Raw genomic sequence first — 26,639 nt, forward strand, 5'->3', positions numbered from 1 at the left:
CTATAATCCCAACAGACCCAATGATTGCAATGCATGTGCAGCCCATCTTCAATGAAATTTATGCCGTTATCAACCATCGACAATACTTGCCTACGATTACTAGTGATAAGCTTTCAAGTATCCGCTCTCTAATACATGTCATTATGTCCAAGAGCGTGTAAAATTTAATATAGTTTATACCTTTGATGTTGGCATATTTTTTAGGGAATTGTCATGTAACTGTCTTTTTGGGAAGTTGCCATGTAGCTCTTTAAAAGGATTGTGTTGGGAGCAACGTGGAAGAGCTTGTCTATAAGAACATTCGGTTCGAGGTGGGCTAGTAGCTTCAAATTCCTTTTTTTTTTTTCTTTTTTGTCATTTATGTTTATTGCATATTTCTTGCTGTTTATGAAAGTTTTTTATAGGGTTCTTCGATTTTTTGTTCATTTATTTTTGGGGGAAGTTGGATTTATGGGTTGCTGGTTGTTTTAGATAGTGAAAGTGTTTGTTAATTTGTAGTTATAACGTGCAAATGATGGTGTAGGTAGATTTAGTTATTCAAGTATTGGTTTTTGGTCCGATTGATCTTTGTCACTATACGTCTATGATGTATGGTTCTTTGAGGATTTGTTTCTTTATATTTGGAAACTGAATGTAGCTTTAGGAAAAATAGTGAATTTGGGGCAGTGGGTTTTAGTAGGGTTATTGTTGTTTTAGTGTCTATATTTTTTTCGTCTTCACAATTATATATTAATGTGGCATCTAATGTATCTATTATTTCTAGTTTTCTATTTTATGTTTGTTTTGCATATGCGGGAAAGGTTAGAGTTGTCTCAAGTATTAAGTTAAAATTTTATCTTGCTGAAAAACAGCGTGTATGTCCTTGAGAATTAGGTTGTAACAAAATGGAGTATTTTATAAGAAAATGTAGATGGGCGCATTTGCAGGTCCTAAATTTTGTGCAAAGATATATTTAGACACTCGTGTCATTACAATTTTGGTTCCTTGGGGAGCCATGCGACATTTCATTACCGTCTGCAAAAAACACCCAAAAACATTAAATTTTGAGGTAATTCGGTGCTAAAGAACCATCTCATCTCAGTAGGCCAGTTCCTGTGGAAGTTTCTTGCCTCTCCAATGACAAGATTGCTTACAACCATATTAACCACTTGGCAAACATGCTTTCCCCATGGAAAAAATACAGCAATAAGCTATCTAAACCTTTTTTTTTTTTTTTTAACATAAGTAATTGGCCCCAAGGGGAGGGGGAAGGGAATATTTAAACTAATAATCTTTGTTTCATGAGGTGTGGTCTTGGTCCCAAGGAGAGGGGGAAGGGAATATTTAAACTAATAATCTTTGTTTCATGAGGTGTGGTCTACATTCAATTTCTAAAACTATATATGAAAGAGATGCCAAAAAAAAAAAAACTACTGGAAAGCATCACTTCTCCTCGGACTTCAATTGTACGTAATAAGTCAATTCAAAATTTTCAACCACTTATGCTTCCTCTATCTCCATAGTAATTAACTTTTCCTGACACAATTCAATCATATTGATTTGCAGAGGATAAAAAATGAATGAAAGGAATGATAGCTCCAAACATAGGAGTGAGGATATGAAAATATCATTTGTTTTGAGATTCAACATACTGATTGCATGTTTTTCCACTCATTGTTATGCCTTTATAGAAAGATGTTTTAGAATAGAGATTATATCAGTGCTTACAAACATTTAAAGGCATTCAACATATGTCATGCAATCGTCTCTGGAAGAACTAACACAATTTAACTAAATGATAAACTACTGAGTAAGGTCAAGTAGACCCTTCTTTGATAACAAGAATTTTATATGTTTTGACACAAAAAATCAGAATATAGTTGTCTGTGTACTATTAGCATCAATACATTGTTTATCTAATATAAGAAACATCCATATGTTTTTCCAAAAATTCATGGTCCTTGACACCTGTGAGTCACAACAGTGATTAAGTTTAGCTGCATGGAAGGGACCATGGAATGCAGATGAAGTGAAGGGACAATAAAATACACCCATACGCCAATTACTTCCCATATACCTATCATTCTATCTACTGCAAATTGGAATTCAGCTCCAATACTATGCATTATAAATTACATTGGCCGAAACTACAATAAAGTGTCCACACCTCTCTTCCCAATATTGCGAAAAAAAAAAAACATTTGCACAAAAGACCATAACCAACCTAACCGAATGTACTGCAATTGATGTAGAATACTCTTACGTTGTCATCTAGTAAGTTTCTTTTCCCCTGATAAAAGAAAATATTTTTTTTATAACAAAAATTTTATTTTACTAATGTTAAATCCAGAAAGCAACAATCAACTTTGAAACAGTCCAAAAAACTGAGAGATACATAGAAAACCAAAGTAATAACAGAGATATTCATATTGGTACATTTTTATTCACAACATTCATAGTGTTGTTACTAATCAATTTCTCCACCATCAGCAATATCTTATTAAGTTACGCAAGCTCAATAGCTTACTATGTATCAAGTAAAAGAATGTAACATTAGCTCCAAATTGGGGGGGGGGGGGGGGGGGGGGGGGGGGACTTATCCTACATGTCCCATAATAATCAGGAGAACCAATCATGAATATAGGATTTCTTTGACATTCCCCAATGGCAGCCCACCCTGGACAATGTTCATCTTCATCCGTGCATTCAATGCCATCCACTTCAGGTGAAACTTTTTCCCCACTAATAGATCTTATGTGGAGCAATTTGGTGGCATACCACATTTCCCCCTCAAGGACAGGGCATCTAGGCATGGGAGCTACTCTTGTCAAGAGATGCATTAGGATGAAGAGTGAAAAATAGAATAGCATTCCCTTTAATAGGTCTCAGGATGCTACTACTCTTTGTACAATTGGACCAAATCTTACCCAGCTGAGAAAGTTTCAGCAGCAGTTAATAAGCAGTTGTGAATTCATGACCTAGAAATGATAATTAATACAATAAGTTTTAATATCGTTTATCTCTCACCTCTGACTCAGGAAAGAGAATCTCACCACCCCGTGTGGCATTTGAGAGGTACAAAACAACTATTGCCATCAAAGGCTTGGTTAATTCTAATGTGGATTTGTTACCAAAATAATCGTAGTTCTGATCAACCTCTTCGATCCCAAAATGCATAACCTGTAAGGGCATGCTGTTCTCTGAAGGAGAATGACACATCAGGTAAAACTATAAAGATATACATCATAATGGATTTCAATATATAAGCGAGTAGATTAAGTACAACATACATAATCAAGTTTAACTATCAAGAGTTGCAAAAAATTTAGAGAGTGAACTATTTACTTCAGATGATATAGAAAGATGTAAAAGCAGGGAATCCAACTTCATCAATACTATCATCAAGCACTATATATGTAGCAAATCTGAAATATAACCATAACAAGCTCTTAATGAGATTATTTATACAGCAGTACAATGTTGATGCAACTATTACTACTAATCAAGTGTTTTGTACATATAACCATTACTGGTTGTTGATAAATAGAAAAACTAGGATAACTCACTACAGAAGTATACCATTACTGGTGTAATTGAAGGACATATTGTGAAATTCTTTAGTAAGTTGATCAATTTAAATGATAAAACAAGTTTATCCTTAGAACAATGAACAGTACCATAAGTCTAAAAATTTGATTTGAACAGAGCAATAAGGGCTTTCGATGTTAAATCAAACCTCCTACATCTTCTAGTGCAGATACTAAATGGCCATTTGGACACCAATTGCATGCAAAATAATCAATCCCATTACCATTCATATGAAAAATCCAAGCAAGTAATATGAAATAAACAGTTTCATTTACAAGAAGATGGCAGTGCAAGAATAGAAATTCTTCAAAGAACAGAAATCTAAACCCTAAATACACAAAAATCTAAACCCAAAATCTAAACTCTAAATACACTAAAGCCCTATTATGTTCGAAATTCTTCAAAGGTCTATTCTTCAATGCTTCGACATTTCACCATGAAATTCAAACCAAAAACTATTTTTCTAGGGCATGAACAAACACAGCCTTAACCAATGAAAAAAGAAATAAAAACCCTAACCCAATAATGTTTAAAAAACAGCAGCCAATAGTGTTCAAAAATCTGAATACACAAAAATCTAACACACTATTCTAGCAGGCAATAGTGTTCAAAAAGCCCTAGATTTTGCACGTGGAGGAGAGAGAGGGATTACTTACCGCCGGTGGAGGAGAGAGAAAGCCTTCGGCTTCGCCGGAGTGAGAGAGACAGGAGCTTCGCCGGTGGCTGTAGACGTCGTCGGAGTGAGAGAGATAGAGACGAAACCTTGCGCCAGAGTGAGAGAGATAGGAGCGACATTCGGACAGCTTCGCCAGTGGCCGAAGAACTCGCCGGAGGAGAAAGAGGATGAGCGCGGGAGGGAGAGCGAGAGACTGAGAGAGGATTTTTGGATTCTGAAAGGGGAAAAGACGATGTGTGTGGTTTAAAATTCAAACTTTTATTTTTTTAAAAAAAAAATGACACGTAGGAAAGAAGTTGGCCCTGAATTGGGTTTGTGTTGTGCCTTTAACATTTTTCAATTTTAATAGCCACATCATTCTCAGTGAAACACAAGTAATATACAAATATGCCATCTAAAATTACTCAATGCTTTTACGGCAATTATTAATTTGTCTTTTTGTGATTTATAAAACTATTGTTGTCGGAAGACACGAACTGGCCAGATTTGGACAAAAGTTTGGATGCAAGTTATTGATACGAGGAGTCTTCCTCTCTCTCTTTCTCCACAAATACAAGTTTTTTTTTTTTTTTTTTTTTGAATAAAGTGCCCGGAGAAAGAGGGCTGCAAATGTCATCGTCGTAGGCGCTGCGGTAGTTGAACAAAAAGTTAAGCGAAGTGCGTGGGAAAATAATGTTGCGTGTACAACAACAGCGCCTTAAAAACAGTACACACGGAATTTATGTGGATAAAAGATATTTATGGACCCCACTTTTGGCGATACTTTCAAGTCTGGAAAACATTGATCTCGCCCAACTTCCAATTGACAGTTGAGAAAATCCACTCCTAACCGATCATACCAATAAACACACACAAAAAAAAAAAAAAAAAAATGATGTTATTATATTCTTTATTAAAGTTTGATTTTTAAATAAATCAATTCAAATAATAATTCTTAAAAAACTTTATACTCATTTTATCATACTCCATACTATTTATGCAGCACAAATTGATGGAGATAAAAAGTTATATATATATGATACCAAATAGAAGATAAATGAAAATAACTAATAAAAAATAAATGAAAATAAAGCAGTAAAACCATCAATGTAGGAGGTATATGCAATTAAAATAAACATAATGCAAGATTTTCCAGAGTAAGCACAAGATTGGAGCATATAAAAAGGGTAAGAGAGAAATAAAACAAATAGCTAATGGAAAGATATCAAAGGATTTAATTAGCAAGAGTATTTATAAATTCAAATGTAAAAGTGGAAGTAGTGAAGTTACACAAGAGTAGGAAGGATTACAAGTAAAAAGCAACAAGATAGTTGCAGAGAGATTTTAGGTGTTTGGGCTAAAAGTTTTTGCCTTATAATGAAGGGGACTTGTCCTTTTATAGACAGAGTCTAGCGGGTAAATAAAATTACATCAGAAAACTTAATAGTAAAAGTAAATACTGTAGTGTCGGCAGGCACTGTAGTATCACTGTGCCATGATGACCTAGCAGACTTCAATGAACGGTAAATGGTGCCCGAGGGCAAATGAACTGTAACTGACAAATGCCAATGGTGCCACGGAGGGTAAATGAACTGTCAATGGTGCCACGGAGGGCAATATATATATATAAAATAAAAATTATTCTTTTAACTATCTCCATACATGAATCTACCATTGAATTTTAGTGAAAAGAAAAAAAAAAAAAAAAAAAAGTTAAAAGAATGATGTGTAGTATGCCTCTATTTTTTTTAGGTGACGATTCAACTCATGCTACATCAGTCGATGTGATAAAATGAATACAAATAATAGGTATATTCAATTCATAAACTTGTATTTTTATTCTTAACCTAAGAATAAGAGTAATGCTATTTAGTAAATTATTCTTATAACAATGACTTGTTTAAAAGTTAGTTGAGATTGTCACATCAGCGTTGTCAATAAAATTGTAGTTTCTAGCATTGCTCTAAATATATTGATATGATATTCAAATGTGATAAATTCATATATATATATATATATATATAGTTCAAGAATTTTTATTTTAAATGGTGTAAATTTCATTATAAATATGAGTAGATTGTATTGTCCCATCATTCCAGTAACTACTTAGATTAGGTGTTTGATAAAGTGCAAAGATCGGCTTGAAAAACTAACCTTCCTTTTTGTATTCTCCTTTCAGTGTCTTTTCTTCATCTTGAGACTTTAATTCAAATTTTAACACAAACGGACAAGAGACAGAGAGAAAGGTAACGGTCGTTTCTTGCTCAAATTCAACTTCCCATTGCCGTAAACTTTTTAATCCCACTTAAACCTTTTCTTTTCTCTTTCCTAATCTCTCTCTCACTCTCTCTCTCTCTCTCTCTCTGCATTAGACAGTTTCTACTCCACCTTTCTTCCTGCCTTATCAGCCAAGTCTGTTGGCAGCAATCACCATAAATTTATTCATCCAAAAAGAAAAGCAAAAAAAAAAAAAAAAAGTCAGTATAAATCCCCGGCCAATGGAGACTAATTTTGGATACAGAGCAATGGCATCATCATCATCATCATCATTCTCTCCCTCTATTTTCTTGCTTCTTCTCAGCAGTTTGCCATTAATCTTCTCTGCAACATATCCCAACAACCACCTTCACCTATCTTCAACTGCCTCTTTCCCCAAGCTGCAAGCAGAAAAGCTTATCAGAGACCTCAACTTGTTCCCCAAGGAACCCTTCAACTCTGCGGCCCCTGACCCTTCATTTCTGGCCCCCAAGATTGTTGAGAAGCGTTTTAATTTCCCTCATCTCGATTACTCTGGCCCTTCATCTGAAGAACTTGGCCACCATGCTGGTTACTATCGTCTTCCTCATTCTAAAGCCGCAAGGTATGCCTGTAATTGTTCACCATATTCCATATATACTATTTAGATGATGGTTTCTTGGAAGAGCTTCTTAATTAAAGAAGTTCATCTGTTTTTTTTTTTTTTTAATGGAAAAATATACTTTACCCTCAAACTAGCATAATGGAGGGGAACCGATTAGGTTACCCACTTTTTATAATAATGAGGACAATTTTGTCCCACTTTTAAAATTATTGGCCTAACTAGATCCGTGAGAGGATCCTATTCACATTTTCATTTACACCTTAAATTGTTGACCATGCATCAAATTAGAATAATTTTCTCCCGAAATTACCCTTGAAGTTATTAAAAAAACCGCCTTTTTTTTTTATAAAAAAAAAAAAAAAAAAAAAAAAAAAAAAAAAAATGAGGAGAGTAATATGAAAAGGGTCACCTTATTATAGGATTTTCAGTTTTTTTTTTTTAATAACTTAAAGGCTATTTTAGAGAGAAAAATACAAAAGTATCTAATTTGACATGCCCGATGTCGGTTTTTAAAGTTTGGAAGAATAAAATATGAAATGTGATAGTAGTTTTTTGGGACTAAACTATATATATATATGGTTTTAAGCTGTTGTTTTTGGGAAAAGTTGTAAAATTATCTCCCTCGATGATTATTTGCAGAATGTTCTACTTGTTCTTTGAATCAAGGAACAGAAAGAACGACCCAGTTGTGATATGGCTGACTGGAGGGCCAGGGTGTAGCAGCGAGCTGGCGGTGTTCTATGAAAATGGTCCTTTTCAAATTGCAAAAAACTTGTCTCTTGTATGGAACAACTATGGCTGGGACAAGGTAGTAATAATAATAAATAGTAATTATTTAATTCATAAATACTCTCCTTTGCTTGTGACAAGAACCTCGTACCATGAAATTAATGTTTCATTGATAGATTTACTCAAGTAAACTGCTACCTTTTTAATGCAAACTCTAATAGATTATTTATTCTACTATTTTACTGTGGTTTGGCAGACATCGAACCTTATCTTTGTTGATCAGCCTGTTGGAACCGGTTTTAGCTATACTAGTGATGACGAAGATCTTCGGCATGATGAAGGGGGCGTCAGCAATGACTTGTATGACTTTTTGCAGGTCTCTTTGCTTCTGCAGCTAATCTTCTTCAAATTTCTATACACAAGAAAAAAAAAAACAAAACAAAAAACCAAAATCATGCTTAATATGATTGAGAGGATTCTGACTTCTGAGCTTAATTTTGTTCATAATTCTGTCAGGCATTTTTCGCAGAGCATCCTCAGTTTGCCAAAAATGATTTCTACATAACTGGAGAATCATACGCTGGACACTACATTCCAGCATTTGCTTCTCGGGTTCATCAGGGAAACAAAGCAAAGGAAGGAATTCATATCAATCTCAAGGTATCCATATCCATCTCTCAGATTTAACCTGACCCGAATAAATTTGTTGGTTTGTTCTTGATTTTTGCCTTATAATTGGATGTTTAACAGGGATTTGCCATTGGTAATGGGCTGACGAATCCTGAAATCCAGTACCAAGCATACACTGATTATGCATTGGATATGGGGATAATTAAGAAATCTGATTACGATAAGATTAACAAGTTGCTTCCACAGTGTGCACAGGCGATTAAAAAATGTGGTAATTCTTCTAATTCGTATATTCTTTGTAAATTATTTGTATATTCAAACATCATATGACTCTGCTAGCATTGTCAGGTAGTGAAGGTGGAGGTGATTGTGTGGATTCGTACGTTGTTTGCAATAACATATTCAACCAGATCATGAACATCGCGGGTGATATAAATGTAAGAGAGCACAAAACACCAAATGTCATTTCATAATTCATGAGAGAGCAAAAACGCAATTTCAACTTTGATGAGAAATTTTGTTTAATCTTTGATCTGCCTGCAGTACTATGATATTAGAAAGAAATGCGAGGGAGATTTGTGTTATGACTTCTCCAACATGGAGACATTCCTGAACCAGAAGACGGTGAGGGACTCTCTAGGAGTTGGGGACATAGAATTTGTTTCATGCAGTAGCCAGGTATATGAAGCCATGCTTGTGGATTGGATGAAGAATCTTGAAGTGGGTATTCCTGCTCTTCTGGAGGATGGAATCAAGCTTCTTGTGTATGCTGGGGAGTATGATCTCATTTGCAACTGGCTCGGTAAGCCTCTACATAACTTATTTACTTGACGATATAACTTTTCTGTAAACTGGGTAGTAGAAATTCCTCCGACCCCGTCTCTAAAAATGCTGAGCTTGTACTCTTGGTTTGTCTCTCTTTTTGGCAGGGAATTCAAGGTGGGTTCATGCCATGGAATGGTCTGGACAGAAACAGTTCGGGGCATCTGCAACCGTTCCATTTTTAGTTGACGGTGCAGAAGCAGGATTGCTAAACAGCCATGGTCCTCTCAGTTTCCTCAAGGTCTCTCTCTCTCACTCTCTCTCTCACTCTCTCTCTCTCTCTTTCTGTCTCTATTGTATTCTAACGTAAGCAACTCTGGTCCTAACAATATGCAGGTCCATGATGCTGGTCATATGGTTCCAATGGATCAGCCGAAAGCTTCATTAGAGATGCTCATGAGCTGGATGCAAGGGAAACTTGCCATGACTGAGACAAAAGAAAGGGTTGCTCCACAGTGATGGCCTCTGTGAAGCCAACATCCTCTTCTTTAGCAAATGTCTAAATTATTTCAAATTTATGGATTTCAGAAATAATTACAATATGTTTGTCCTCCAGTGATCTCAAAGGGCTTGTTTTCAAATACTCCTGAAAGATTTTCTCCCTCAAATGGAGTCCAATGAACGATGGTTCCACAAATATAAATATACAGTGAATACATGTTTACCATCATATGATATTCAATTCTTCTACCATAACCATCATACACTGTAATATGACAAACTGCATAATAGGCCTGGATATAAAATGAGAGCTTGGAAATTCCAGCATCATTAGAAAATTTTAGTAATAATTGATCTAATTATTAGGAAACAGTGGATGATGTTAGGAGATGGAACCTGAATTTGGAAGATCTGCTTCCACAAACTATTCCATTGGGAAATTACAGGAGCCTTCTGGGTAGAGTACTGAAAGTTGGATACATAACTGAAGAGAACTGTTAAGAACCAACTCGTTCACCATACAATTCCCTTAAAGACTGAATTGCAGGGAGAAATCCAGATCTCAAAGGAACCACCGATGCAACTCGCAGATGTTGTGCATTGCCACCCTTTGATTTGGACAGTGTCATTCTGAACATCTCTCCCTCCAGAACTCTATTAGCAGAAACCGCTGCACAAAAGTCCAAAAGATCAGGACATTGGGTCATATACAGAGCACCCCAATTACCAAATTTTCTGAGACACAAGAATTAATATTTCACAACTAAAACTTTAGTTGCCATATTCTAAGCATTAAGTAGGTTAAGATGTAAGGAAAAACACTCTCCCCCAAAACAGACTCCTCCCTTTGAAACCCCCATCAAGAAGATGGGAGGGAGGGAGAGAGAGGCTTCTCTCTCCCTCCCTCCCTGCCCCTCTCTTCCTCTTCTACCTTCTCTTCTCTCTTTTCTTCTTTTCATGTGGACTATGAACTCCGCTTATTGGCTTATTATTTAAGTCACATCCCCACCTTCTTTCTCAATAAAGCGGGAACAGTTCTCTCTTTTGTCTGAAGTTGCCGCAAAGAATGCTCTTTTGTCCAAAGATGCAAAAAAAGTGATCTTCATGAACCATTTCATCACAATCATTGTCAGTACACCCTGTTTTTGGTGGTCCATTCATTGGACTACATTACATACCACCGCCATCAAGGTGACCCGAATCTGTTTGGATCCCTTAGTTTTATTTGTACTCTTAATTTCATGCATTATAATGACTGTTTTTGAGGTGTTTGTTGGGGTTCCCTCCCCATTCTTTTGTAGTGTTATTTTGTTTTAATGTAATGGTTATATCGCTAAAAAAAAAAATCTTCTAAGACAGGAATATGCTAACGAGGTTAAAGTCATTGGAACTATCATGCAAGACTTCTGCGACTGATGCCTCACGGAGCAATTTGCTTGAATATGAATGTAAACTATGATGAATGGGGAAACAACAAATTGTCCCAGACATCACAACTAAGTAGAATAGTGATATATCTAAGCACTAAGCTTCAAAAGCATAAATATCTTTTCTTTCACCGCATCTCCTCACCAGTCAAACAGAGGGTAAAAAGTTCCATTAGATTGACAAAAAACAAAAAAAAGAAGGAAACGGAATACCGAATATGGAAAGCTCAAACAAGAAAACAGAATAAAGGACTTATGTTTCAGCATGATTTCCTATCATCAAATCAACCATATATTAGACAAAACCATTCAAGCGGCTACATGTTAATATGATTGTACAGACGGGCAGTTATTAACCATTAATCGTCCGTAACCGCTAACCGCTTAGAGCAATGCAGTGCAGTTAGCACTTAGCAATGGTAGGGTAGTCGGAACCACCTATCCTTATATATATAATCACAAAATGACGTTATTTTGGTATAGGGTTTCATACCAAAATATTAAAACAGGCCCAAAACAATCGAAAAACAGTGCCCAAAACACCCATACTTGACAAGCAGTTACCATGTTGCCGCTAACCGTTTAGGCGGTGTGGTTAATGGTTACTCAAAACGGCTAATTGCCTAAGAGCATTTTCAATGGAAGAGTCAAATGTTACTTTTATCTAAAATGGCTCTTCAAATGTTTAAAAAACCTCCTACATTGGATTAGCCAAAAGAAAATATAAAATAGATATTTGATTGCAAGAGCTAAAAAAAAAGCTAAATGTAGCAGCATTTTTAAAGGGAGCCATTTTATTTTTTATTGTTTCTTTCACCTTTTTTCTCTTTTTTCCAAATATTTTCCTATTTTTTCTCTGCATGTTCTCTTTTTCCCGAAACTTTTCCTATTTTTTCTCTTACATGTCCTCTTTTTTCCAAAATTTTTCTCACTTTTAATAATATTTAAATGATATAATAAAAATATAGCTAATCGGATGTGAATGCACTTAAAAATTCATTAGCTAAACTAGATAAAAGTGAGTTTTAAAAAGTCATTTTGCATAAAAATTTGACTCCTCTATTAAGAATGCTCTAAGGCAGGGCAATTAGCGGTTAAGGACAAGAACAGCTGACCTCCGCCGCCTATACAGCCCTACTTCCTAGAGAAATTATTTCACTTCACCTTAAAAATGCTTCCTTACACACAATAACCCAAAATCTTAATCAAAATGATTAATGCGTTGATGATAAAAGTTTCATTAGGAATGGAGGTTACCAGCAAAAGGATGAAGCTTGGCGAAGTCAAAGAACTCATCAGCAGAGCACCCAAAGAGAACTTTAGCTGCCCTATCAAAGCATATCACCGTGAATACCTTTGTATCTGATGCTATTGATATCTACCAAACCAAACCAACAAAACCCAGATATTAAAAAAGGCAAAATAGGAAGCCCATTTCCCCATTTCCAGTTCCAGAGGCCCCCATTCCTACTAACTGAAATCTTCCCCCAAATTTTCTCTAGAAAATACTTTCTCTGGAACAAACTGGAATTTCTTTCGGTGGGAGGGGAGGGGCGGGGTTACTTACCAAGACGCGGAAGAGGCGTTTGGAACCGGTGGAGGCGGAGTTGAAAGCGTTGAAATTGCAGAATTTGCAGAAAGAAGTGGGATTGTCAGGGAGAGTCCTCTCGCAGACCGAGCAGACCCTGTAGCAGAAGCTGGTGTGGTCTATCGCTAGCACTGTACACATTAGTGCTGTGGGTTTGTCACCTTCCATTGCTTCTTTAAGTGTTTCTTGACCAGCCCCCCAGGCGTTTGTCAAAGTTCTCAGTCTCACCCATCAGCGTGCAAGCAGTCCCTCCGTCTCTATAAATGCTGCATGGAAATCCGAAAAAGGCCCGGCGAAAAAGTGTCTTTTTATTTTATTTATTTAAAAAAATTATAAAAATGTTTTCGAAAAGTTTAAGAAACATATCCTATATTTTTTCCTTTCACACAAAAAAAAAAAAAAAAAAAAAAAAAAAAAAAAAATCTATATTTTCGAGAGTTTTGACCATTCAAAGCTTATTTGCAGATTAGCTCAAAAAAATGGAGTTCAGAGGGTTTGCCCATAAGCAGATTAGCTGGTAAAGCTATTCGTCGTCAATCTTATTCCCTTTGTGTGCGTCTCTTTTTTCTTGTACATTATGTTTTCGTTGTTAATTTGGTTTCTAAAAGTTTGTTTTTATCGTATGGGTAATATTTCTGGAGGAGACGGGGTATGATGCACTGGTGCGAGCCTTGGGTTGGATCATGAATAAAAATTTCAGTATATTCTGTGATCCGTAACACTGTGTGTGCCGCACTTGTTTTTTTCTAAATGATCGACGAATGCAATTTTTTACTTTTATGTGGTTTTATAGTATTCTTAGATGTTTGAATGTAATAAATTATAGAACAAGAATGATGCAAAGCGATGCCTTGCCTTATTTTCACTGTAAGGATAAGGATCGGTTCTTTAAATTTTTTCTTGAAGATAGAAGTAGAGGCTCTGTAGAATGTAGAAGGAAAAAATCACTGTTGTTGGAAATTGATGTGTTGGGTTGTGTTAGTTTAGTTATTAGCTCAAGGCTCAAAAAAGAATCGCGCAAGTAAAGTACAACTTGCAATGCGAGTAAAGTGCCTGCTTCTTCTTTACTCTGGAAAAGCTGTAGAGAATGTTGTATGCCAGATTCTTTTAGCTCCTGTAAGCTTCTCTTTATGTGGGTATGCATCTTTTTGTGTGATTGTGCATGCATGATCATGTGTATGGGATGTTAGCGAAAATGGTGCAAATCTCGAGTGCTAAATATCGTGCCAAGCTGGAAGTGATTTTGCAATGCATTGAATTTTCAAGTTTCTACTCCATTTTGTGGTATCTGTGGAGCAGTAGCTTTTTATTCTCATGTTATGTTTAGTCTTCTATGTTAAGGTTGTAGCATTCTTTATTGTTTTGACATGAGTATTTGTGTTGTACACACTTGCACATGCATATACATTTATTTTGAGGGTTAGTTTTCTTAGGAAAACAAATTTATCGCTAGCAAATAGAGGCCTAGAAGGCTAAAGCCAAAGGTTAGCATAACATATATACTCAAAGCAAAAATCCTGACAACAATTGAAATAAGATGAGCACAAAATCTTAATATTGCATCTCTATACTCCATGCATGAGCACTATCACTGAGTACAGAACTTCTACTCACAACATTATAACTTGCAACTTTAATCTAACACCTCTACTTACGCAATAGATGTACATTTGAAATTATAATTTGTCAGCGGTCTGCATTTCTCTACCTTAATTAACCTGCCCCCAACCTCTCTCTCTCTCTCTCTCTCTGTCCTCATATTGCAGTAAATGAGCTCAAATCAAGCTGTTACTTTAGCTGGGATTTAAGGCTTCTTGAATCAAGTCCGATATAAAGCTTTCACTTCGCTTCAGGAACTGCAATCAAATGGAGCCTGACAGGTGCTTTACATCCTTAGTTTTTAGAATATTTTCAACTTTCTCATGGTCAAGGTTTAACTAATTCTATTATTAGATTGCAATTAGTAATTTATGTGCTTTAGAAGATGATCTACTTTGTCATTGCCCCCCGCCCCCCCAAAAAAAAAAAAAAAAAGTGGGGCAGCAGTCCTTTAGATCTAAATTAAAGTCTTATCCAACCATTTCCTCCAATTTTCTGCCTCAGATTAAACTTTATATATTCCATAGAAGTCTTAAATCTGATTTTGTTAAGAATAGAGTGTTGTTTAAAGTTCTTCAGCAATTCAACTGTTAGATTCTTACTTTGTCTTTGTGTTAAATATTTATGTTAAAAATCACATGTACTAGAGCTTTTTGGTTCTAACATGTAGGACTTATGATGAAAAACTGCTTCTCAAATTTGAAGGATGAATTACTTGGACATTTTCTCCTATATTGCTTTCTCTAAAACCATTAATCATACATTTAAGGCTGACCTGTGAGTAATCGTTGGTATTGGTTGGGCAGGGTGGGGGGGCAATTTTTTAACCTTCAACTTTGGCTTGGTTTATATTTGGTCCTTAAGGAATTATGAGCCTTTAACATTGCAATAGTTTGTAAACCAACCTCGCTTTGAACATTTAGTGTGACCTTTTTCATTTGAATGGATGTGGAAAATGCTTTATTTCTCAGTATCAATATGTCCGGTCAAGATCCTATATATACACTTACTAGAGGCTCTTGAATTTTTTTCCTTCACGGTTGAGATGATTCATTAAACTTTGACTTTTTTCTAATTTTGACATGTCAGATGTATTTCCATGACTTATATTCTAAAAAGAGATGTATTTGCATGAGTTAACTTGGTTCTTTAATGATTTATTACTAAAAGGATCTGTTGTACTTAGAAAATCAAATTCAACATGTATTGTTCTGCATCTTTTGTCTATATTATGGGTGAGTGGCTCACCTCCAATTTAAATATGTTTTAATTTATGTTTTAATGGAGTGCCAAGTCCAAAAAATTTGTTAAGCAATGCTGTCAATGTAAGTAGCGTCTTCTTCCATCTCTCATTGATGCAAAAACTTCATATAGCTATCTAGATTTACACAAATCAATAATCTGAATTGGAGAAAATAATCTAATTTATGCTCAAAACAATGGGACAAAGCTCGATGAATTTTAAGAGAGTATAACTGTATAACAGAACAAATGGGTAGATAATGCAGTCCTGCTGCCTCAAGTAATAAAGTGAAGAAAATAATTGAAAGAACAAAGAACAGTTTCTTGGCTATTTTTTTGGCTTCCAAACACAAATGTAAAACCCAAAAGTATACAGATGAGTAGTTTCCATTTTATTTCATATTTTAATGTTCAACAGAGGAAAGTTATCCATGGAGAGAGGAAACAGAGGAAAAAATTTATGATGCCTAGAAGGAAAAATATGCAAATCAAGATCACATGACAATTGATTTGACTGATTATGGTGTATTGGATAAACAACCGAGCAAAGCAAAACTAATAGTACCTTGTTCTTCCTGAAAGCGTAAATTAGTAAGCAAATAGGAGTTTCGAGGTTTCTCATAAGCATCATTTGGTGCTCGTGAGAAAATAGAGGAAATTTGAAAGGGAACTAGAGAGTGAGAGAGAGAAAGAGACTGAGCACCAAAGAAACATTTTAACAAACATCTTATACACAACATTTCTAAAAATTATTTAATTTCTTTTCTACCACAAACTGGCAAACATCACTTGGATTGAGTGGATCCAATCTTTCACATACAAACTCAAATTAGAAAATCTCAGAAAAGAAGAAAAAAAAAAGTACAGGTTAGTAGATCCAGCTTCTTCTTGGCCTTTATCATCTCCATCATAACATGTTTGGCCAAGATCTGCATTTTGCTCAAAACATTTCTCAAAATCTCTTTTACAAACTAAACAAAGAGTGTTTGAGAAATATTTTGAGAAAAACCCAGTATAAACGGGAAGGACGGCCAGCCTCTGCTTTGCTGTCAAGGATTTGGAAGTGGTTTTTGTTTGATCGAAGGAGGTGAGCATGGGAGGAAGGAGATGGCGTCATAGGAGAAGATGCTACATAGCGTTAACAGGCATTGTTTAATAGAATTTGATGGTTATTAATATATTATAAATGTCCTTTTATGTATCGTTAGATTTCGCATGTGTTGAGGTGTCTTAAATCCATGGTCAAATGGGAGCAAATGGGAGATATTTAGATTGGCAGTGAGCTGCTCCCTTATTATAGGGCCTTCTTGGGTTTGAATCCCATTCTCCATGTTGGATCGCAACAATTCTTTCCATATCTTTAGACCATATTTTTGTTAATTTTGGACTGAATTTTATATTGCACTTTTAACATGATGAGATACTGCAACATGTACTACTTCTAAGTGATAGTCTAGTGATAATTGATACTATGTTTACACATGTAACTTTTCTTGTGGATTGTTATGAACTCATGTGACAATACGAGGTTGATGTTGTATTCCTTATTTTTGTTTAATGTCTTCAATCATACATTTCATCAAAAAATGGTTTTTTTTTTTTTTTTATATATATTATACCATTTTCTTTATCAGGTTAAATTCTCCAACTACTTTCTCAATGAATCTCGAGATTTTAGGCCATGAATTGCAATTTTATCAGGTATGCCTTGTTTTATGCAGTTATTTGATGTGTAGACTTTTTTCATTTTCTTTTCATTTTTTTATTTTTTTAATTACTGCAATTGTTTGCCTGTTGAAAATTGAATAATACATCTTTAAAGAAATGGTACCAATTCACCATATGATGGATGACTTGTCTTGGTAGAGAGAATAATCCACCTTTGTTAATTTGCCTTGCAAGGGAAGATTCTAACATAGTGATGTAATCCAAATTACACGTGGCTTCATGGAGGACCTTGAGCGAAGAGGAGAGTGGTTAAGTATGAACATGCGATTATGCATGTGGTAGAAACCGCATGTGCCTCTCGCTTGATGATCGCTCGAGCGAGATAGCAGTAGGAATTTTGCACAATCTTTGCCCGAAGGTTGCTTGAGCGAGATGTTATAGATGACAGAAAGTTTGCGCAATTTTTGCCCGATCCTGGGTTGAGTGAGAATGCGACTAATCGTGGGACAAAAATCTTGCGTGACACTCGTGGCTCAAGCAAGATGCATTTACTTTTAATAAAGGATAATTTGGCCAACTATTAATTTTGTTACTCCGTTTTTATCAATAAAAATACTCTTGAAAGAGTTTTCTCTATTTTCCTATAATCCTAGAAGATATCTAGGCTTTTATAGAAAAGTTGTTAGTCTAGTGTTCGTAGATTCAGCTTCCCACACACTATGTTGCATCAGTTTGTAACAAAGCCTAGCTATTTTCCTAACATGGCGCTAAAAGAAGGACGTGGAGGAAGGCCTGCAACTATTGGCAATGTGTATGAATGCAATGTGGTGGCACGTGATGAGAAACTAGAGGCACTTTTGGTGCGAATGAATTGGCGATTTGAGCAGTTTGGTGATCAATTTAATGCATTGGCTGATCAGCTTGCCACCTTAGCCATTGCTAACGGACATCACTGTCAACCATTTGCAGAGGAGCATGACAAGGATAGCGTCGGTAGTGAGCCCATCAATCATTTGTGCAGCGTGGAGCGAGGAGGGAGCATCCCTTGATGCCAGGTGGGAGGCGGGTTTCAAGCTTGACATACTGGAGTTCCAAGGTTGTTTACAGGCCAAAGATTTCCTAGATAGGGTTGCCACTGTGGAGATCTTGGATTTGAAGGAGATACCTGATGGTAGGCGAGTGCTGGTAGCTACCAAGTTTAGAGGGCAAGAAACTGGGTGGTGGAAGTAGTTGAAGCAAAGCAGAGTCAATCAAGGCAAGTCGAAGATCAAAAGTTGGGAGAAACTGTTGAAGCACATGAGAGCAGCATTCTTGCCCCATAACTACATGAGGACAATGTACTAGTAATTCCAGAAACTTTGACAGGGGACACACTTTGTGGATGACTACACTGGAGTTCTATAGGCTTGTGGCACAGGTTGATCTTGCTAAATCAGATGATGATTTGGTTTCAAGGTACATTGGAGGTATGAGACAACAGTTTCAAGATTTTTTTAATTTCTTTAATCCTGTTAACGTATCTGAAGCCCATCAAAGGGCTTTGCACTTAGAGAAGACCTTAGCGAAGAAGTCGTTGGGTATAGTATGAGACAACAGTTTCAAGATTTTTTTAATTTCTTTAATCCTGTTAATGTATCTGAAGCCCATCAAAGGGCTTTGCACTTAGAGAAGACCTTAGCCAAGAAGTCGTTGGGTATAGTAGGAGGAAACAATGGGGGTAGTAGTCACACAAACCCCATACCCCCAATCATGATGTGGTTCTGCCACCTGCACAAACTAGAGGGCAAATGTGTAGCCTAGTAAGGCTGATTCAACAAGCGCTTCACCACGGTGTTTCAAATGTGGTGAAGTGGGTCATAAGATGGCTAGTTGTAGGAAGGGTGACAACTATGGTAAGGAGTTATTTATTGACTCCGCAGAACTTGTAGATGATAATCTGGTTGACATTCAACAAGGGCTTACATATGATGTTGGGAAAGAATGTGAGGAGTATGTCCAGGGTAATGTGTGTCCTTTGTTAGTAGTGAGGGCAGTGTGCTTTACACCCCGTATATCTGAGGGGGAGGACTGGTGTCGCAAAAATACTTTTTAGTCCAATTGTATTATAAGGGGTAAGGTATGTAGACTTCGTGTTGGATTTAGGGAGTAGTGAGAATATAATTGCTGAATAGATTCAAAAATTGGGGTTGGAGACGGAGCAATACCCTAGTCCCTACAAGTTGGCTAGGATCACGAAAGGAAACCAAGTAACTGTTTCTAAACATTGCTCGGTGTCCTTTCTTGGGTCTAAATATAGGGATAACATGTGTGATGTGCTCACTATGGATGCTTGTCACCTTCTATTGAGTAGGCCATGACAGTATGATAGAGCTACTCAACATGATGGGAAGAATAACACTTAACAGTTTTTATTTGATAAGGTTAATATAGTACTCCTACCGAAGGAGGTTGAGCCCAATCCCTCTAAAAGTGAAGGAAAGAATATCTTAGCAAGAAGAGAGTTCATCAATGAGATGTTGAAGTCAGTAGAGAAGCTGGAGAGGGAGCAGCATGAAGCAAATGAATTAAATGACCATACATGGAATCAAATTTCCATTGGAAAGGATTTTCTAGTACAGAGGATATAGAGCTTTTAGAAACAAACATTAGCTTGAGAACACAAAGAACTTGAGTGTTGAATTGTGCAAACTCTTGATGAATTGAAGATGGAATGTAAAGAATCAAAACTGATCAGAGACAATTCTGAGAAGGGAAAGGAAAGGCAGAGGGTCTAGTTATTTCAGATTCAGATGTCACATAAAGCTACAAGAGATCTGATCCCTTTCCATGGTGATTCATCAAATGACAATGCGAATTCAAGGGTGAACTCTCTCCAACCGAGAGAGGATGTAGTCCAAATTACATGTGGCTTCATGGAGGACCTTGAGCGAAGAGGATAGCTTTTGATGTGTGGACATGCAATTATGCAGAAGGCAAAAACCACGCGTGACTCTCACTTGAATGAGGTGGCCACAAGACTTTTCCGTGATCTTCGCTCGAGAGTTGCTCGAGCAAGATGTTACAAATGGCAAACATAAAGTTAGCGTGATGTTCGCTCGATCCTAGCTGGAGCGAGAATGTGACTAATGACTAGACAGAAATCTTGCACAACATTCGTGCAACATTGGCTCGAGCAAGATGCCTTTATTTTTAAGAAAGGATAATTTGGCAATTTACTTTTAGGGTTGAAATCCTAAACCTATTTAAGCATAACAAGGCTGGTTTGGCTGACCATTAGTGTTGTTATTCAGTTTTTATCAATGAATACTCTTGATAAGAGTTTCCTCTATATTCCTAGTGTTAAATCACTAGTTATCTCAAAAGCTTAAGCTAATAGAAAGATGTAATTTTAATCATTTAATCAATATTTTAACACTCCCTCTCACGTGTGGGCTTAAACTTTCTTTTAATAGGTGAGGCCCAACACGTCGAATATTTAATTTAAATGGGGGTGATTTGACGAAGTCAAGGTTCGATTATAGGACTTTTGGCTCTGATATCATGAAGAAATTTGTAGGCCAAACTCATCTCATAAAACTAGTTGTATAGGGGAGGGGCTGCCTATTCCTTATAAACATGCCCAAAGTGTTCACATGAAATGTGAGATTATTCCTCAACTCTTTCCTCACGTGCATGCAGTACTTTTCTTGGTCCTTATCACGGGGTAAGTAGTGTGGGCCTTATTCGTTCTATGGTAGGCTTTGATACTAGTGTTAGGTGGTTTTTGGTCTCTCTCAACCCCGAAAGCTAGCTCAAGATATGAGGCTTTCTCTCACACTTATAAACTGACAACCAGCCACCTTCCACAATTGACGTGAGATAACTCCAACAATCTCTCACTCACACATTGGGCCCTGAGTTGGAACAGAGACAACACGTTTCTCCCGTAGACTGTTGGGCCAAGACTTGTTGGTTGAACCTAGTCGCTGATTCCATATTAAACCACCACTTGTCCTAAAAGCTTAAGCTGATAGGAAGAGGTAAATTTCATCACTCAATCAATACTTTAACACTCCCCCTCACATGTGGGCTCAAACTCCCTTTTAATAGGTGAGATTCAGCACATGGAATATTTAATTTAAATGGGGAGTGATTTAACGGAGTCAAAGTTCAATTCCAAGATCTTTGGCTCTGATACCATGTTAAATCACCAGTTATCCCAAAAGCTTAAGCTAATAGAAAGATGTAATTTTAATCATTTAATCAATATTTTAACACCTATAATCCCAGAAGATTTTTAAGCTTTTGTAGCAGAGTTGTTAGTTTAATGTTCGCAGATTCTACTTCTCCCATGCTATGCTGCATCAAGTAGGCATTTTCCTTCTATTTGCAAGCATGGAGAACTAGTCAATTCAGTATATGTGAACAATAGTGAAGAATTTTCATTTTGCTGAATCCATTTTTGCTAGAGAGAAAAACTGTTGCTTATTTGGAATTCTGGTTGAAAGCATGTTTTACCTGCATGTTTATCAATAATAATTACTACAGGCCTTTTCCAATTTTTGTTGCTTCAGTTACTAAATATAAAAGTCAAGGTCACTTTAGGAATATCAATTTTTGTACACGCATGTTAGTATTTCTTTATGTTGACTCTCTTGTATATCTCTTAATAACTTCTGTAACACTGACATAGCTTGTTATCATTGTGGTAGGATCCCAATTCCAAGCATTTAGGAACTACAGTTTGGGATGCATCACTTGTGTTTGTCAAATATCTGGTACAGTTTATTATCCCTTTTCATGATCTTGAAAAGTTGCTGCTACTTTTTTTTTCACATGTTTCTAGCTCTTTATAAGTTCATATATGATCTCTTTCTTAAATTTATATGAGCTACTTTACATGGGTAGGATTAAACTTTGCCAAGTTAATCAAGTTGTATGCAGTATAGGAAACTTCAATCATTCATCATCTTTAATTTTTTATTTTCATTTTTCCTTAATCTAGGGAAAAGACAAGGAGACAAGGTCGCTGAAAGATTAGAAAGCCTTAAAGTGATTATTACATGAGCTCCTGCTTAATGATTTCAAGCAAATTGCTATAGAATCTGATGACAATTGTACTGATCTGTCTAATGGAACATACTTTTGTGCTGGTTACTTCATTAAAAAATTTTCAATAGTGTTTGGTCCTTGAAACTGTACTCCATCCAGTCATATTCTTTGCTTCCTAAGGATTAACTACAATTAAATATTATATTTATTTAAAAGGGAAAGCCCATTCCCCCTGAAGCAGCCTCGTGTGGCTGATAGAGCAAACTCTTTTTATGTGGAGATGTGGTTCTATGGTAGAGTATTCTCATCTGGTTCTCCAAACTAGGGGTCTACTTTTACTCTTCCATTTAAATATATTTTTTTAAGGATATATTTATTCTTTTGAGGAGAGAGAGCCAAACTTGTGAGGAGAGAGAATGTCAAACTTTTAATATTTTTGTATGATTTGAGTGGAGAGTGCACTCTACTAGTGGGAAGTACTATTCATGCTCCCTAAATTTTTTCCCAAAATAGGGAGCCCGTTGGAGAGTTAAAAATGAACATTTTAGCATTTTGGCTCCCTAAAGTAGGGATTTCCTCAAAATGGGGCGCCGAATGAGAATGCTCTTAGGCCTCTTTTCAAGCTGAGTGGGAGTTGGGATTTAATTTTTAGTTTTTCTGTTGGATTCAGTTTCTTCAAAGACATGCATTATAATCCTACTTTTCGTTTGTATGCGCATTTGTATGTTTGAATCTCTAAAGACCTTTTTTTTGTTTTTTCAGGAGAAAAATTGTAGAAAGGGAAGATTTTGCCCATCTAAACTTAAAGGAAAACGTGTTATTGAACTTGGAGCAGGTTGTGGAGTAGCTGGTTTTGGTGAGTTTCTATTTTTCTCTTGATTTTTATGTAGAATTAATCTATACAGTGGTTGTGCACTTTTTTCTGCTTGGACAGGATCTAGGTCATCCTGCTTTATAATGTAGGGTGCTGCTTTGCCTGATCTGGACTGGTCTTTTCAGGCATGGCTTTGCTGGGATGTGATGTAGTGGCAACGGACCAAGTTGAAGTTTTGCCATTGTTGATGAGGAATGTTGAACGTAATACTTCAAGGATCTTGCAGATGAATCCTGGTTCTGGTGTGCTCTGCAACATTTAAGCAAATAAATTGCTTATGCATATTGCAGTTTCAGTATAATGTCCTTTTGATGCTCATTGGAAGTGCCAACTTCTGTGCTAAGCTTTTACATTCAGTTTGACTATATTTTGCACTATGAATGGAGCAGTGATAACTATAACCACTTTTAGAATTGTTTGGCTGTCAATAGAGGATTAGAGGACTTCACTTAGAGCTACCTATGATTATCTTAGAGAGTTCTAATCATACTACTTGTAACATAACTGAAACTTTATGTTCTTTGCAGATTCGTTTGGTTCGATTGAGGTTGCAGAGTTAGACTGGGGAAACAAGGATCATATTAAGGCTGTTGATCCACCGTTTGACTATATCATTGGCACTGATGTTGTAAGTTTATGAAATGTTAGACATTTTTTGCATGGATAAAAAAGGAAGAACCATGTCATCTCCCTTATCCGTGGTCCCATATTAGGAAATGAATAAATTTTTAATTATTGTTTCATGTGTTTCATAACGATAAGTTGGTAACACAAACATGTCTGTGAAATTAGGACTTTTCATGATCAAACTTGGTGTTGCGAGTGCTGTTTAATCCTTGTAATTCTTCGAGTGGAATGAACTGCGTGCTTTCTTCTGTACTTGAGTCCATTACCAAGTTTTAGTCCTACAAAAGTAAAATTCTGAGAGCAGGGATCAGATTACGCTCTTAACCTTTAACCTTTTTGCATGAACAGACAACTCCTGGATTAGACCCATGCACTTGTGTTATGACAGTTGGAGACCTTAGCTTTGCACCGCGCTGTTGCCTCTTTTACCGGACAAAAAAAAAAAAGAAAAAAAACAAAGTGCTGCTAGCTTGTGTAGTGGCTCTCTGTCCTCCTGCATCAAATGCAATAGTACTCTGATCTTTTGGGAAAAGCTCAATGTTAGATGAGACATTACCGAGGGATGACAATAATGTTTGTGGCCTCTAGGATGCAAGTTCTTTTGATCTAGATTAAGTTTTCTGGTGCCTCGATCATTCCCTTAGAAAATTGGAGGTCTCAGAGAATGAGGAGGGTAAAATATTTCACTCTTTTTTTTTTTTTTTTCCTCTTCTTTTGGCCAAAGAGACATAGTTAGTAGGGTTGGAAAATCAGTTTTATGTACAATTTTGTTTGCAGTTTGGGATGTGAAGCATTTTAATTAGTATAACAGAAATTAAGCAATATGATATTCACAAGTTTAAAGGATGTTTTCCGACAAGAAAAATATAATATTCACAAGTTTATCCAGCTTGACAGTTGGAGTAACTTTTCTGTCATATTTATGTAAGGTTGAACTAGACAAGAGATATGGAAAGGTTTTGAAGAGAAAGGATTTATTTACACATTTGACCAAATGCTTCTGTTTTACAGTTCTATGAGCTGTGGACATATATATTTTCGTGGAGAAGGATCTCTCCAGCATAGCACCCTGCTGCCATTTAAAATATTCCTTCGTTGCAGTCCTAATTTTGAGGCTTACTAGTTATTTGTGTTAACTTTGCAATTTAGGTAACTTTAAAAGAATCAATTGTCACCCAAACTAAGTTGATTTGTTACTTCTTCTAAGTTTTACTTGGTATGGGCCATGTAAGGCTTCCAACCTGCTACACTAAAGCAATTAAATCTTGGATGTGCTTGCTAATTGATCGAATTGCCTGTTTCTTAGCATTTCCTTTATGTTGAATTGGACTCATTCATATACCATCTCTCTTATTGTTTTATGATGTGACTCTAATTAAAATTATTTCATTTGAGACAGTAAATTTCTAACTTCTTTGGATTTAAGGTTTACGCAGAGCACCTATTGGAACCGCTATTGCAAACAATATCTGCATTATCAGGACCTAAAACTACACTAATGGTATTGTATTTGGTAGTTATTTTAATTTGTTCCTCAAAAACATTATCAAAATTGATGCACTTATTTTAATTTCTAATTATTTTCATGAAGCTGGGTTATGAGATCCGTTCTATGAGCGTCCATGAGCAAATGCTTCAGATGTGGAAAAGAAACTTTAATGTAAAAGTTGTTCCACAATCTAAGGTATGTGTGATGTTTTGTGCAAACTTCTACTGTAAATGGTTTGGTCCATAGTCTATAGTTTATACCTTTTACATTTAATTTACAAGTGCCGGACATGATATCGGTCTCATACCTTAATAGATTTGGACCGCATAATGTTAGCCGTTACTTTTTGCTGTAGGAAATATTTTGAGAACATGCTATATCAGATGGTCATCATCTGATTATGGATTTTACTTCTTGTATTATCCGACCATGCACCATACGTCAGATATGATGCTTCGAAAACCATGCATCCGGTTTGAGTCCTGCGATAAGAAATGCTACCACTTCACTCATTGACTCATTTCTTGCAGATGGACCAGACATTCCAACATCCAAGTATTCAAATCTACATTATGGGATCAAAGCCTCCGGAAGGGAATATAGAGAACGCGGATCAGGGGAGTGGTCAGAAAATCGACAAGACCGAAATAAGTGAGAAGGGTGAGAACGTTGGGACAAGTAATGAGGAAAAGGTGGCTGATTCTGTTGCTGTGGCCAGTGAAGACTCCGAGCTATTGACAAAATCCCAGAACGAGAAACTTGATGATTTTGAAGTTCGACGATGTGGCTCGATGGCTGCTCGACTTCTGCGAGATGTCAAGATAGCCTAAATTTGCAGGGCCAGCCTTTTGTGATTTGTCTTTGGTACTGTCAAGAGAGCCTATATGGGGTGGGACATATGTGCAACAAGGATTTTTAGACATTTTTGTTGTGTCTTATTCTCAATGGCTTCCATGGAAGTTGGATGCGTCTTTCTGAAAATGCAGAATAGGCTGGATATACATGCCTCATCTCTCATCAATGAGGTGGCATCCCATGAAGAGACCTTCATTGATTTGCATTGATGAAGTTGTCCTGGTTACAGTTTTAGGCAAAGGTATGGAGTCCAAGGTTCCAGTTGATTAATGGAGGAAGAGATTGTGAAATGTTTTGGAGGTATTTTCAGTATGAGTTGCATGTGATGTGAATAGTATGGGGAATATGGTGAATCCTTTTTTTCTTTCTGAGCAACAACCTAATCTTTATCTGAGAATGCCACCTAGATTAAGGTTGTTTCCTTTCCAAAGAAATGCCCTAAAAACTTGATCAGCATGTTTAATCACTCAAACCTTTGGATAGAATTCAACAGTTTCAATTTGCCTGCATGGGGCTAACTTTTGGTTGCCCACTT

At 36.3% G+C, this 26,639-nt stretch overlaps 3 protein-coding genes and 1 pseudogene across 5 annotated transcripts; 2 read left to right on the forward strand and 2 right to left on the reverse strand.

Annotated features, from left to right (window-relative positions):
- Positions 1–2,319: 2,319 nt before the first annotated feature.
- Positions 2,320–4,362, reverse strand: LOC132162932 (putative prolyl 4-hydroxylase 12; annotated as a pseudogene).
- A 2,215-nt stretch (positions 4,363–6,577) lies between these two features.
- On the forward strand, positions 6,578–9,814 carry LOC132163207 (serine carboxypeptidase-like). The gene is made up of 9 exons (XM_059573409.2): positions 6,578–7,082; positions 7,722–7,890; positions 8,068–8,187; positions 8,328–8,471; positions 8,562–8,712; positions 8,790–8,878; positions 8,985–9,243; positions 9,371–9,504; positions 9,600–9,814. Exons 1-9 carry the CDS (start codon positions 6,721–6,723, stop codon positions 9,720–9,722), a joined length of 1,551 nt encoding a protein of 516 aa, XP_059429392.2. The 5' UTR covers positions 6,578–6,720; the 3' UTR covers positions 9,723–9,814.
- A 92-nt stretch (positions 9,815–9,906) lies between these two features.
- On the reverse strand, positions 9,907–12,889 carry LOC132163209 (replication factor-A carboxy-terminal domain protein). The gene is made up of 3 exons (XM_059573414.2): positions 12,699–12,889; positions 12,389–12,509; positions 9,907–10,374 (listed from the first exon to the last, which is right to left on the reverse strand). The coding sequence occupies exons 1-3, from the start codon at positions 12,885–12,887 to the stop codon at positions 10,202–10,204; spliced, it is 483 nt and encodes a 160-aa protein (XP_059429397.1). The 5' UTR covers positions 12,888–12,889; the 3' UTR covers positions 9,907–10,201.
- A 54-nt stretch (positions 12,890–12,943) lies between these two features.
- On the forward strand, positions 12,944–26,468 carry LOC132163208 (S-adenosyl-L-methionine-dependent methyltransferases superfamily protein). Of its 3 annotated transcripts, XM_059573413.2 has the most exons (11): positions 12,944–13,019; positions 13,185–13,236; positions 14,486–14,599; positions 17,195–17,261; positions 21,920–21,985; positions 23,022–23,115; positions 23,259–23,375; positions 23,661–23,761; positions 25,187–25,261; positions 25,352–25,444; positions 25,780–26,468. In XM_059573413.2, the coding sequence occupies exons 3-11, from the start codon at positions 14,586–14,588 to the stop codon at positions 26,077–26,079; spliced, it is 927 nt and encodes a 308-aa protein (XP_059429396.2). In that variant the 5' UTR covers positions 12,944–13,019; positions 13,185–13,236; positions 14,486–14,585; the 3' UTR covers positions 26,080–26,468. The 3 variants fall into 3 exon arrangements, with proteins under 3 accessions (XP_059429396.2, XP_059429395.2, XP_088375032.1); XM_059573412.2 differs by lacking the exon at positions 12,944–13,019 and having other exon boundaries at positions 13,132–13,236; XM_088518906.1 differs by lacking the exons at positions 12,944–13,019; positions 13,185–13,236 and adding an exon at positions 13,251–13,271.
- The last annotated feature ends 171 nt before the right edge of the window (positions 26,469–26,639 follow it).

This window comes from Corylus avellana, chromosome 8 (genome assembly GCF_965113065.1).
Source record: "Corylus avellana chromosome 8, dhCorAvel1.hap1.2, whole genome shotgun sequence".
In the NCBI taxonomy this organism is placed as follows: Eukaryota; Viridiplantae; Streptophyta; class Magnoliopsida; order Fagales; family Betulaceae; genus Corylus; species Corylus avellana.